The following is a 15,547-nucleotide window of genomic DNA, read 5'->3' on the forward strand; positions in this document are numbered from 1 at the left end:
TCAAACTCGAAAGAGCTTTTATGCTATTTAATTTGTTTATGGAGTTGTTGAAACTTGGATTTTGATATTGTGCTGACGGTCGATGCATTAATTGTTTTTCGTAGAGGTTCACTTTTCATATTTTTTTGTGACCCGGTTTCGTGCCCGTGTACGGGTTCGTTTGTTGATTAGTGAATTTTGTTACGATAGATTTGGATCGATCCACTTGATCTGATTTATTATGTGGTATCCCTGTTTTTTCTTGTACCTAAGTCAGGTCTAATGCCTTCAGTCTCTTTATCTATTTCTTTTTATTTAATATGATTTTTCTTGACAAAAAAAAAAGATAAAGAAAAAACAAAGGCAAATATTTTGTAATTTTTTTAACTCTTTAGATATTTAAAAGTTGGATTATAGGAAAATTTATTTTTGATTGGGATTAAGATTAAGTTTGTTTGTTCTATAAAAAAAGATTAAGTTAATGTGTTTTATCGAGCGAGTTTGTTTTAATAATTTTAAGAGAAAAAATATAGGAAAGTTGATGCAAAAGACACAAAAGGATATAATTCTGATGACATGTCAAAAAAATTAAGAAGGGGTAAAATTGTATTTTTGGTAGACATTAATTTTAGAATTAGAGAATAAAAGATTGTAATTTGTTTTTTTTATTTCCTTTGATATTTAGAAGTTGAATTATAGGAAAATTTGTTTTAATTGAGATTAAGAATAAGTTTGTTTGTTGTTTAAAAAAAGATTAAGTTAGTGTGTTTTATCGAGTGAATTTGTTTTAATTTGTTTTTAGGAGAGAAAAAATAAGGGGAAATTGATGCAAAAGACACAAAATGATATAATTTTGATGACGTGTCAACAAATTAAGAAGGGGTAAGATTGTATTTTTGGTAGACATCAAATTTTATAATTAGAGAATAGATTTGGGACTGAGGGAGTATGATAGTAATAATGTTTTCAAACCAGTTCTAAAAAAAATTAGTGAAAAAGAAATCACAAAAGATATGATGGCTAGATTCAATATGACCTCTAAATAGGTTACGTTGAGAAACAACCTTACATTCTATAGTAGCTAAGTTATCATACGTGGGAACCAGATTATGAAATAATCACCAGATAAAGAGAGACATATAAATAAGACCACCATTATTTTAAATCAATGGGTCTTGTTAACTTGTGCCCTAAAGGCACAAGATCATAAAAGTTTATATTTTCAATACAATATTTATTGTTTCATTCTATTTTAATCAATTAGTTGACAGACACCACTTGTGTACATTGGACACCACTTGTGTACCATTAGGATATCAATGTTATATAACATTGACCAATGAAAGTGTGTCACGTAGCATTTCACATGCATATTTTTTCTCTTTCCTCTTTAGACCTTCCTACGTGACACACCTTCATTGGCCAATGTTATATAACATTGTTATCCGACACCACTTGTGTACCATTAGAATACCAATGTTATATAACATTGGTCAATGAAGGTGTACCACGAAATTTTTAAAATAAATAAGCATCTTTAATGATAAGATCACCATCAGTAGAATGGATCTATATATACTAGTCTATCAGGATCCTTCACAATAAGAACAATGACTCTTGAATCTACACAGGAAGATTAAGAAAATTCTGCAAAAACGAGTTAGGAATAAATCATTAATCATTTCATATAAAATCTTTCATCTTAGCATCTAGGGGAATATACACAGAATCTTCACTCAAGAAAGGATTCCCTAAGCCAATTATCATCCCAAAATTACCATCACAAAGCTGCCATAAAAAATTATAGTGAATATAAGATATCTTGCTCTTAAAATACCATCCAAAATAGAGGAGTTAACATGATAACCACTGTAACCAAAGAACCTCAAAACTCTATTTCTAAGAAAATAAGCCCGTTGATTGAAAGAAGTAAGGAACTCCACCATAACGAGTTTCCTATTATTCATATCTCCTGGAAAAATAAAATTTCTAATCATGTTGAACCATTTTATTGATCAGACTGATATGCCAAGCATAAAAAATAAATTTATAATCATCATACCATGAATCCTACTATTCACCACTTAAACTCTTCCAACAATAGAAAGAAGAGGTCTTCCAAACAAAATATTTATTCGTAATACGATCAATAATGATAGAAAATCTTAGATTTACCCTAAAGTAGGGATGCCTAAATAAGTAAATGGAAGGGAACCAATGGAGTAATTCAAAGTCACAGTAAGAGACTTCATTTGCTTATACACACAAGTAAGAGACTTCTACAATAAGGGTTTAATCAAATAAAAGAGATTGTGTTTATACTTGATAGACAATCAGAGGTGTAAGAAGATTAAAGTTCATATGACTTCGGAATACTTAAGAAATTCTAAGCTTGAAAATTTGTAAGAATTTCTCTAAGTGTTTGTGCGTTATATAATTTCACAAAGTAAGAGCACTTGTAAAATGATAGAAGTCTTATTATTTTTCTTCAACTGCTCAGGTCCTTATATATTAGAGAATGAGAGAGTCGTTGTTGAAGAAGTATCAGCACATCAAATTAGTACTTGAGAAACTCAATGAGAGATGTTGAAGCTTTTCCTCAAATGGATAATATCGTTGAGTAGTCATTCGAAAATCCTTTGCTTTTAATAGAATTATTTGTTACATTCTCTTTGTCCTTGAATTTTCTTATTTGTTTCTGCACGTAGTCAGAAGATGACAAATTGTATTACTTAGAGTCTGAAAGCAACCTTCCTTCAAAAATCGACAAACTGAATTAGAGTCTTCAATGGTTGGCGTCATCTTCGGGTACTTGTATCTTCAGAGTCTTCATTACATCTGAAGCTTATGAGAGACAAGCTTCTTCTGATCAAAGCATTAACTTTGTGGTGGACCTTTCTTCAGATCTTGTTCCAAGTCTCAATAGCTTCTCATTTGCTTCAAATGTTTTCTTACGCATTCAGAGTATTGATATTTATAACCAAACTTGACTTTGAGAGTCAGAATTTAATTTTATGGTCTTCCACACTCGAACACGCATTAACATATCTAATTATTGTTTCATACCTTATTATCATTGAACTTAAAGGCATTGTTCACAACCCATTTTGGTTAAACAAAATATGAGATCAATGAGACCATCATACTAGACTTATTTTAACAACCGAACTACTATTACGAATTTGGATAACTCTTTAATACTCTGAAATTTTATTGAATGTTGTAGTCTTAGGAAGAACAATTCAAAATTTAAATTTATTCTAAAAGTATTAAATATAAAAAAATGACATGACACTTAATAATTGGAGGAGGAATGCTTACTTAACATCCAATTCAGAGAAGTGTTCACCTAAATATTTTTCATTCCCATTGAGTGAGAATCAAACTTCCCATTAAATAGTTAAATGATCTAATTACTACATGTATCACATCATTTTGGTATATCATCAATATACTCTATCCGTTTCAAATTTTAAAATGAGTGTCGTTTTAGTCAAAAAAAATAATTTTAAAATGAATGTCACTTTCAATTTCCAATGCACTGTTAATTACTTTTTTTCCAATAGTACCCCTTAATTATTAGGAAAATGCTAACAAGTGCCATAAGGTCATTGTTTAAGCATCTAAAAGTAGCAATTTTTGCATTGGAAATTGTACGGTTATGACTTTAAAAAGTGTTTGACTTGTATTTTCAAGACATGGTTTCTTTTTTTGGGTTCCTTAAAGAATGCCCTTAGGGCACTTGTTAGCAAGACCCTAATTATTACTATGCACACTACTTCCAAAGTACAACATTTTACTTTAATTTATAATAATGGGAAATGCACCAATAGTTAACAAGGTTATTTTAGTAAAAGTGACATGTCTATAGACAACATTATTGCATTTCTTAATATGTGTGTAATAACCTAAAACGACATTCATTTTAAAACGGATGGAGTATTTGCGTATGCATTTGATGGAAAGACATGAAAACGTCATCCACGGTAAGACGCAATGATCTCAATCCAATCTTAGACTCATGCACACATAACTTTCCTCCTTGCTTCCATCCAATGGGACACCACTAACACCCAATTGGTGTGTCCTTTGACTGTGTTGTGCTGTGACTCGATGTGTTCTAATAGTAATCACATCAAGCACAAGCATGGTATTTTGTGCTTCATTGTCACTTCATTAATTTGCACATAATTAGTCCTCTCCCTCACTCTTCTCAGCAATCAGCATGGGCTAGCCTGGATGATACTGTTAATCCATCTAAGCGGTTATTTTGTGATTTTTTCTGCAGGCCCTACTTTTGAAAATTATTATCTAATCTGCTCTATATTGAAAATTATTATCCAATCTACCCTACTTTACAATTTCCCCTTACATGGCTCCATCTGAGATGGCACCATCATCCTTCATGATGGCTCCATCTGAGATGGAGCCATCCTATTGGCTTTTTCCTTTTTTTTTTCTTTTCGATTTTCATTTATTTTTTGGATTAATAATTTATATTTCCTTCGTCATGGCTCCATCTCAGTTGGCATCATCTCACTAGGTATTTTTTTAATTTTATTATTTTTTTGGCTAAAAATTTCTTATATAAATAATTAATAGAAAAAATATAAAATAACATAATAATATAGATTGATAAATATTAAAAAAAATACAACGAAAGTATTACTGGCGTGCAAGATTAAGATTAGGGCAATTTTTGTGATAATGACCCTCGCCTCAACACACTCCATATTTTCTTGGAACCTTTTCAACTTCATCCATTTCGGTCCTAATGTGAGTGGTTGATGGACAATCCTTTTTCGGTCTTCACGTAGACAAATGCGGGCAAAACTCAAATCCTACATACGGGGGTCAATTGTTGTAAATTTTGAGTATATTTCAAAAGTTTCAAATATTTTGTGTCCTATATTTTTATGAGAAATATAGAAAAATATTTTTAATAGAAACTTGTTGTTGTTGTTGCTGCTGTAGGATTTGAGCTTTACCCGAATTTGTCTACGCGAAGACTGAAAAAGGGTCGTCCATCCATCACTCGCATTAGAACCGAAATGGATGAAATTGAAAAGCTTCCAAGAAAATGTGGAGTGTGTTGAGGCGAGGGTCAATATCGCAAAAAATTGCCCTAATCTTAATCTTGCACTCCACTAGTACTTTCGTTGTATTTTTTTTTTGTAATATTTATCAATCTATATTATTATGTTATTTTATATTTTTTTCTATTAATTATTTATATGAGAAATTTTTAGCCAAAAAAAATAATAAAAGTAAAAATAAACCTAGTAAGATGGTGCCACCTGAGATGGAGCCATGATGAAGGAAATATAAATTATTAATCCAAAAAATAAATGAAAATAAAAAAAAAGAAGGAAAAAGCTAGTAGGATGGCTCCATCTCAGATGGAGTTTCCCTGAAGGATGATGGTGCCATCTCAGATGGAGCCATGTAAGGGGAAAATGAAAAGTAGGGTAAATTGGACAATAATTTTCAATGTAGGGCAGATTGGACGATATTTTTCAAAAGTAGGGGATGCCAAAAAAAAAATTCATTTTGAGTAAATACTTTTATAATCATACAAATACGTAAATACTAAATACTTTTTGTTAAGTGGATCATATGCATATTCACTTATTTCTCATAACATTGTTTTCCATTTTTTTTCACCATTCATTTTTCCTAAGATACATATCAAAGTGTATTTATAAAGTATTTGATATGTATTGAATTCGATAAAATATTTTTTAAAAAAGTAGAAAAAAAACGATACTTATGGGTTTGTACGTATCCACATGATTCGATTTTTTCTAATACCAATTTAGATGTTCTTAAAAAAAAGTAAAAAAAAAGATATTGTAGTAACATGTATCAATTTAATCTTATCATTAGTAACATATATCAATTTAATTTCGCTTCTTCAAAAAAAAAATGACACACTCAAACCCGTATTAGAGGTCAAATTTGATTGGTTTGGTTCGGTTTAAACTTCAAAATTGAAAAACTCTAGTCAATTTAATTGAATCTTCTAGTGCACCCCTATTTTTGTCCTATACTTTTTTTTTTAGATAATTTTTGGCCAATACTTTTGCATGCTCAAATAAATAAAATCAAAATGCACATTGAAATAATTTAAATGAACCACATATTTCATACCGAATTTGAAACGACAAGAAAAAGTAAAAGAGAAAGAAGACTAGTGTTATTCCAAAGGAAATTAATCTCGTACTGCATAGAAAATCATGGCAGGGAAGCATGACATGAATCTTACAATAGAAGTGGCCCTGCTACAAAGTGGTGAAAGAAAATTAAACCTTTTTATTACCAGAACCACAGGGCACCACAGTGTACGTTTCATTCACCTTTGGATTAGCTACACTTCTTTTCAGTCATTTTTAGGAACAGGAAAAATAAAAGTAAAAGCAAAGAGGTGACAGCTTAGAATTACAACTCTATTGAATTTGAATCTAGTACATGTTTTTTATTATGTTTTGATAAGAAAGAAGATAAAATTTAGGACATAGTAGGATGTTTGTCCCACGTGTGACGGTTGGAATTGGAATTAGAAGAAGGTATGTGTCACCTACTTACTAACTCTACATCACTCACCATATGTATTATGTAACACTGTCTTTGCTTCACGCAAACCCTCTTCTTTCCTTTCCTTTCCTTCTATATACTATTATTCCCTTGTTACAAACAATATTGCGTGGCTTTAAAGTTTCATACTTTCATGCCCACAAACCAACACTACTATATATAAAAGCCTATTAATAATAATATAATTTTTTTTTTGAAAAAATAATAACAAAAATCTGTTAAAAAAACTAAATATTCATTGTTTATATAGCCTAATTTTTAAATTAAAATGTAATAATAAATATATTTAGATAAATTTAGATAAAATGGTATTTAACTCTAAGCTTAATGAGTGTTCTAAGTTTCGCTGAGAATGTATTAGAATACGTCAAACTACATCCCCGTGAACTTAGCTAAATTGGTAGGGATATTACATATTATATGCAGGGTCGGAGTTTGAAACCTGGACACCTCACTTCTCCACATTTAAAATGTCTGAGCTCTAGCCATTAGACTGCTTGACAAAAAAAAAAGTGTACGTCAAACTACTGCAAAATTTATAGGGATGGAAATTATATTTACAGAGGGAATAATGAAATTTATCTCTAACTTTGTCACTAAAAGAATTTATTTTTTTTTGTCAAAAAAAAGAATTTTTTTTTTCGTCTCTAATTTTTGTTATTAATTTTAAAATTTTTAGTAGTAAATGTTTGAGGAGAGTTTGTTATCTATTTAAATTATACACGGTCGAGGGATCAATTTTTGCAGTGTCCTAATTCATTTATGCATCTTATAGAAAATAAAATAAAAAACCATTTATACCAAAATGAAAATTAAACCAAACTAAGTCTAGTCCATCTCAAGTGATTGACCCACCACCAAAAGCACTCACTCATTATTCATTCATTCCATGTATCAAAATCAAGTTATAACAATAGCAACACTTACACACAAACCCAACATCTTATCTCCTTCATTATATATATATGTATTTCTTTATGACTCACAAGAGTTTGTTTCAACTTCAACCCTAAACAAGAAAAAGAGAGACAAAAAAAAATGGATTACTGTGGAGGAAAGATTGGTGGAAGTGATCAAAGAGGTGGTGGGCCTTGTGGTGCTTGCAAGTTTTTGAGGAGAAAGTGTGTAAAAGGTTGCATATTTGCACCATATTTTGATTCAGACCAAGGAACGGTTCATTTTGCAGCAGTTCACAAAGTGTTTGGTGCTAGTAATGCCTCTAAGTTACTCATGCGTATTCCAGCTCATAAACGTCTTGATGCTGTTGTTACTCTTTGCTATGAAGCTCTTGCTAGGGCTAGAGACCCTGTTTATGGTTGTGTTGCTCACATCTTTGCACTTCAACAACAGGTATTAATTTATTTAAAATTTTATTTAAATATACATATAATTCCTTTAATTTTTCTTCATTGTAGTGATCTCTTGTTTCATTCTTCTGCTTCTCTCATTTTAAGTTGTTTTAGGCATATATTAATGTTAATATCTTACCTTTGTAGTTATAATTTTGAAATCTAGATTATTATCATTTCTCACATATTTCTAAGTGTTAATCACATATTTTTAAATCATTGGATGAAACTTTATTAATGTGTATAGAAACAAATCCAACATGAGTTTATCTTTACCTCTTTGGATGTTTTGTTGCTTTTCTAAAGGACACCCAACATTATGTGTTAAGAAAGTGATAAGAAAATTACTCCACACAAAGAATATGTGCCCTAGTAACTTCCTCTCTTTATGTTTAACTTTGTTAATTGCCATTTTTTATTTTAAAGCCTTCAAGACGTGAAAATACTCTTTAATCTTGCTTATATATTGGTGTATTTTATATCTTGATGAATATGTATTAGAGTGTAAATTGTATACATTAAGTTGAAAAGTTTTTGAGTGATAGTAAATTACAATTAACCATTTGTATGATTTTAAAAATAATTATAATTAAAGTCAAGCATTTTAACGTGATGGTTATGACTTATTGAAAGTGTAACAAAAATTATATTAAAAATGAATATATAAATTAAAGAGAAATGCTAAAGACACTTATTAAGAATTTTAAAGTGAAAATTTTATCTTAGAACTATGTACTCCCTCCGTCCCGGAATATCTGACCCATTTTATAAAAAAAAAGTGTTCCAAAATAACTGATCCATTTCAATTTTCAATACAACTTTCATCATTCCCAATACAATATAACTTTAATTAATACTACTTTCATCATTCCCAATACAATATATTCCACTTTCCCCTTTATTTATACATTTTTCTTAATCTGTGTGAAAAACCAAACTGGCTCAGATAAAACGGGACGGAGGGAGTATTCAATACATTGAAAAATTAAGAAGTTATTTTTTCTATATAAAATTTATTAATTGTTTCCTTTTTAAATTTTTTAACATATATCCTTGATGCACTTGTTAGCATGACTCTAAATTAAATCATATATTCATCCACCTATCGTGCATTCACTATTGTATTAGTCTGGGATAGTTTTAGTTAAAATTGATTATTATTAAGGGTAAAATATGTTTCTGATCCTTATAAATATACAAACTTTTTGTTTTAGTCTCTCTAAAAAATTTCTTCCACTTTTAGTTCTTCAAAAAATTCCAGTCACCACTTTTGGTCCTTATTTTTATGTCAACACTTGTGTAGACTTCATATTTTCGAATTGAATTATTCGGAAATTATAAAATATTATAAGATTCTCTACAACAACAAAAATAACGAATAATGAATTAAATATAAACTTTTACAGTTTTTTGCGCTTAAAATTTATATTTTGTTAAAAAAAATCTATTTTTTAAGAGATTTTTATAATATTTTAAACATTCTTAAAAATTTTCATTCGAAAACATAAAGACACTCATGAGTTGACTTAAAATTAAATATTAAAAATGATGATTGAAATTTTTTGAAAGACTAAACTCAAAGAAAAATTTTAAGGATAGGAAATAAAAGTTAAAATATTCATAAGAATTAAAAATATATTAAACGCTATTAATAATTATTAATGGTCAACAAATATAGAGTTTTGTTGACTCATGGTTTAATTAAACATTAGTGATCATGCTAACGTGCACCGTGGTGCGAAGTCCTGCACTCTAGTATTGTCGCTTGACAATAATCACTGTTTGCATTCCTCGTAGGTCAAGATCTTACTCTTTAGAATATTTCATAGAATAAGAAGTACAATCTACTATTTGCTTTCACACGATTGTTAGCTTGTCCACATTTTACATGGATGCTACTTAACTAGGGTACCCCTATAAGTGTAGGTAGGTATTATGTTTCATGGTCTAATGCCAAGCATATATAATCAAGTAGACTAGTGACTAACCATATTTGAGTCCAAAAAATATATACTACCTTTACCTTATGTTTACAAAAACATTACCAAAACACTAGTTAGATACTTAGATACTCCCTCACACTCACAGCACATGTGTTTTAAGATTTAGTTTAGATTAATAGATAAATCTTAAATATAATTTTATTTTTCATTGACATACTCAAGCTCAAGCATATCTATACGCTTTATAACTTGATAAAAGAAGTAATTAGTGTAACTTTTGAACTTTGAAAAGAGGGTCCATCTAATACGGACGTACTCCCTTCGGTCTCAAATGTAAGAAACTTTTCACTTTTTAGGTTAATTCAATAATTGATGTATGTGGTCCATATTATAGACCACATACATCAATTATTGAATGAACCTAAAAAGTGAAAAATTTCTTACATTTGAGACCGGAGGGAGTATAAAACAACATCCAGCCTCTATATATTGTGCCTTTAGTTTGTATTCTCTGAATCACCGGTCTCGGTTCATCTTGAGCAGTGATCTGGTTTTTAAATAAAAAAATTGATATTAAAAAAAAAAGATGACCACTATTTTTTGTAGAATAGTTGATTTAAAAAAAATGGTATTTTACTAAAAGTAGTGTAGAACCATATAATTTCCACCAATTTATTGAGGTTGGACTCTTGAAAACAACATATAAATAGAAATCTTTAACAACAAAAAGAAAACCAACAATTCAAAAAAATAAGGAAGAACTTACTCCAATGAAATCAATGTATTGTTAAAGTTTGGTTAGGTATAAATTTCTAAGGAATATAATAAATATTGTGAAAGTCATGTTAGCATGCAATATTTTAAAAGAGATAGGTGGTGGTGGCAGCCGCCAACTGGGTATGGCTGACTACGGAGGACTGTCTGTTGCTTGCCGGAGCTAACAAGCAATGAAATTTAGCAGCTCGAGAAATATTCAAATATTTTTAGTATTGACTTTCAAATTCTTGATACACATGCTTTACTCTATGAATAATAATACATTTGTATATTAGTGAATAGTATAGTAGACAATGTTTACCAAGTATTAAATTCACTATCTACTATCTAGAATCATGAAGTAGATGTTTATCTTGTTTTATCTGGCTAAAGACTATGAGTCAAATAAATGGGGCTAACGACTAAGGTAACACCTCAATTATCTATCTTTTAATATTATAACATGAACACGGAATAATAGTGTTTAAGAAAAAAAAAATTAGATTAATCAAGACCCTATGAGATCGAATCCAATCTTGGGCATGTACCAGCGTTAAAACTTTTAGAAAGAGCTTGCCGTCCATTTGGATCTCACAATACTCGAAGGATTAGTCTCCGCATTGCATGCGGAGGATACTCGGTTTACACTAAAAAAATCTAGAATTAATTCTTATGTTCACCCTTCGGTTACTATTATAAGCAAAAATCTACATTTTAAGTTCATTCAATCAATGATGTATATGATCTTCATTATAGACCACATATATCATTTAATGAATGAATTTAAAATGTTGATTTTTGCTTATAATAGTGACCGGAGGGTGTATTTGTTTATCCATTTTAGACATTATTATCCAACATTCATTAGTCTAAAGTGTAATGTCATGTGAACTTGATTTATAATTATGATATTATTCAAACTTTATTGGTAAACTTAGGAATTCAGACTATGAAAATATTACATTAAGATAACTTTTATCTAACTATCACATTTCAATTAATGAAGGGATCAAAGTCTCATAAGTATATTGTACTAAAAAAAGTCTCAAAATTTATACACATGTAAATATATTCCAGTGAAGTATATGAGGGGATATAAAATTGGTTTTCTAGCAGGGACAATGGATGGATTTATACAAATTTTGTTTTGACAAGTCTATAGGAACTAGTTAAAGCAAGGTTGTAATTGTTCGACATACTAAATAAAGTCACATAATCTTATGCGTGATACGATAGAAACGTTTGTCATTATCTTTGAAAAATGCATTGTATAATCTAAGTTCCAAGATATAATAATTGAGTAAGAGAGCCTCTTTAGATATTCATCCACATGAAATAATATGTGATTAACTATAGATGAAGTAACAATTTAACAACAATGCATTCATTATCTTTCAATTAGGCCGGATTCCATTGTTTAAGTGATAAGTTACCAACCAAATACGAATTAAGTACTCACTTCTAGATTCTCTACCCAATAATAGAACAAGGAAAAGTTGTTTGGATAAGATTGATTATGTCTTTTTGAACTAGCTAGTAGTGTTAATGTAGCAGTCAAAATAAAATATTGAAGTTTATCTCTTAATACCAAATAAGAATATTCTTCACATGCATGCACATAATTTGGAGTATATATGCCAAAATGTATAAATCTTTATCTGTTCAACTCTGACATTTCATTGCCAGTGGCATGTTTTATAATTGGGGAAAAGCTATTTTTTTAATTGATGAGATTGTAATAATTGTCATGGAAAACTCACACATTTAAGTGGAAAAGTCGGAGTTTAAACACCTGTTCTAATGTCTGGTCTAACCGGAAAAAACCTGCTCATATGGTTTACATGTGCATGCATTTTTTTTTCTTTTCGATAGGCTAAGAGATAGGTGAGGCATCAAGGTGAGTCTGGAGGGTAGATATCTCCATCCTCTGCTGCCTACTAATAATATATTATTAAAAAGGGGAAAATATACATACAAGAGGGCGCCGAACCAAAATCCTAAAAAATCAAGGAAAAAAGAAAGAAGAAAATGAGAAGAAGAAAAAAAAAAAGCAAAGAAAGCGGCCCTTGAAGTGAAGGTGTTGCTCAACCATCCTTGAGTTCACCCTTAAAACGAGTGTTGTAGGAATTGAGTTTACGTTTCTTCTGCTTCTTGGTCAGATATGTGCATGTATTTAAAATTGTTTAATGGGAAATGTTAACCAGTGCCCCCGGGGTACTAGTTAAGGGCTTTAAATAGTAACTTTTTATGAAAAGTTGTGTAATTAGTGCATTGGAAATCAAAAACTTTGACATTTATAAAGAATAATTTCTTAATTTGGCATGCTTAAAGAGTGCCCCGGGGACACTCGTTAACAAGACCCTTGTTTAATTTCTCTCAACAAAATCATGATGTCTTTCAATTTGAGGTTCCAAAGGTATGCATTGTTTACGTATTGTTTGTGTTATAAACATTAGTTTAAATCCATTTAATTTTGACTTTGTTACATAGTAACAGACACTTACATGATATGAATGATTTATTTACTTAATGGGTCTGGACTTCATAACCCTTTCATATACTAGTAGAATTCCTATATTCTAAAGTTGTTTAACAACTGCATATGATTCCAAATTCCAATTAAGAGCCTAGTCTTATTAAAATAAAGTTGAAAATAAAGAATCACTGGTTACTTACTTGTATATATTTTTAGTTGAAAGTGGTGAAGCTATCATATAATGAGGATGTTAATTAGCTTTTCAGTAATAAAATTGTCTTCTTTAACATAAACATCGAAGTTGTTTCTATACCTTAACCTGGAAATAACCTCTAATGACCTGAGTGGTTGTAAGGCCAAATCCTTTGCCACTCCAGGGTCGATCTGGTGCTTCCAGGTTCACCTTTCGATGGCGTCAAAACAATGTTTGGCCAGCTGTAGCCACCCATGGCGATAGTGAATAGTCCGTAGTTGAGTGCATTGGAATACAATAAATCTTTGATGCCTTATCAGAAGCAAAACACATATAATAATTTGAGTTATTATTATTGAATTTGTATGGTGCAGGTTATGAGCTTGCAGGCAGAGTTAACCTATGTTCAAGCCAGTCTTGCGACAATGCAGCGCCTCCCAATATCGCTCGCTCCATCGCTTCCAAACCCTCAAAGCTCTTCACCAAGTTTTCATTCCTCCTCGGATCACTTGGGAACAAATGCAGACATGCAAAGTACCTCTAACATGTCCATGCATTTTGATCCTCATCAACCACTTTCATCATTGGACTTGAGCAGCTTCTTCAATCAATCAGATCAACAACTTGATGATGATGAACTCCAAGCTTTGGCTCGAGAATTTGTCTCTAGGTACTTGCCTGGAGTAAGATTCCAGCCATCTAATTCTCACTAGTTACTTTTCTTTCTTTTTGATGTCAGTGCTTTTTGTTTTGGAATTGTCTAATGAAATTATAACTTCACCTAATTTTCTGAGCATGTTACTAATTGTACCTGATCGGTTTGTATTAGTTTCAACATGAAGAATTATGTAACCAAACTAGGGACTTTGCGCCCTTTCTTTTGCAGATAAGTTTTCTATTTCCTTTTATTGATAAAAGGCAAACAAATAGTTATATCAATAATGATCAAAATTGCAGTTGCAGTTGCGACTTAGTATGTGTTTGTTGTCACGTCCAAATGTGCTACAAATGTGCGTTCATGTGATGCTACATTTTGTAGCTTTGCCTAAGGACTCAAGAATTTAGCTTTAAACGCAGATCCAAACAAGGAGGCATTAATATTGCAATTAAAGACAAACAACTGCAACTGATGCAACCACAAACGTTGTGATGCTGCTGGAGAAACCTCTAAAAACTTTATATTGTTACTGCAATCGTTGTTGCATCCACAATTTAGAGCTATCTTTATCAATAGCATAATACAATAGAAGAATGATATATTATGGGAAATGCTTTATCAGGTTTAAATGAGCAATAGCACCATCAGGTTGATATTGTCAACATTAATAATAAATATATTGAGCCTAGTTAGCTCTACGACCAATAGAAAAATAATTTAACTGTTGCAATTATTTCATCTATAAGACCGTAAACACCTGTCAGGAAACATAAAATTCAGAAAAACTATTGAAACTATACTTGTCCAGAAAACGAGGGTACTTTTAAAAGAGAACTAAATTCAGAAAAACTATTTACACGTTAAGTAATACTCCAAGCAAGATATTGTGATTATTGTTAAAAAAATGGAATTTGACGGCTAATTGTCAACAATTTTGGAGTGATAGTTAACATCCTATCAGTAATCAGTAATTATTGACTAAAAATCAGTTTTACAAACCATGAAGCAGATATAACCACAAGCTAAAATATTTCATCCATGATGAGTGACGGGAGCAGATTCCCTCCTGTGAAAACTTTCTCCAGTTTTCTACAGTTTAAATCTAAACCATTAAATACATTATCTCTCTTCATTTTGACATTTAATTCCTATTTAATTTCTCACATGTATCTAACTATATCTAACTATCACATTTCAATTAATGAAGTGACCGTGCTAAAAGACTAGTTCAAAGTTCCATGCAACTTTCTGATCATGTCTGTTATTACAAACATGTAAAGAATAAGAGCTGGGTTATGACAACAAGGTCCTCACAAACTTCTAAAGAATCATTACCAAGTCAAAGTAAAGAAACTCCGCTAAATTCAACCCTTTTCGATGACATCTTAATTTGTGCTACTGCAATAAACATTTGTTCAAAAAGCACTCATGCATACAGTAAGATCCATTAAAAGAGTGAAAAATATGAAATGTCAAACATAGTTAAATCTACAAATTAATGCAAAGAGTCCTTTCTTTGGAACTACACCAAAAGCACAGACCCCAAAAGTTGGATTTGGATTAAATCAATTCAAAATACCATCTAGTTGATCCATGCAT

At 30.6% G+C, this 15,547-nt stretch overlaps 1 protein-coding gene across 1 annotated transcript; it reads left to right on the forward strand.

The window, feature by feature from the left end:
• The first annotated feature begins 7,434 nt into the window (after window positions 1–7,434).
• Window positions 7,435–14,263, forward strand: LOC146898127 (LOB domain-containing protein 19-like). The gene is made up of 2 exons (XM_085731525.1): window positions 7,435–7,923; window positions 13,665–14,263. Exons 1-2 carry the CDS (start codon window positions 7,612–7,614, stop codon window positions 14,001–14,003), a joined length of 651 nt encoding a protein of 216 aa, XP_085587651.1. The 5' UTR covers window positions 7,435–7,611; the 3' UTR covers window positions 14,004–14,263.
• Window positions 14,264–15,547: the final 1,284 nt, after the last annotated feature.

The sequence above is a fragment of the Medicago sativa genome, chromosome 8, assembly GCF_051527215.1.
Source record: "Medicago sativa cultivar Bolivia chromosome 8, Bolivia_mono, whole genome shotgun sequence".
Taxonomy (NCBI): Eukaryota; Viridiplantae; Streptophyta; class Magnoliopsida; order Fabales; family Fabaceae; genus Medicago; species Medicago sativa.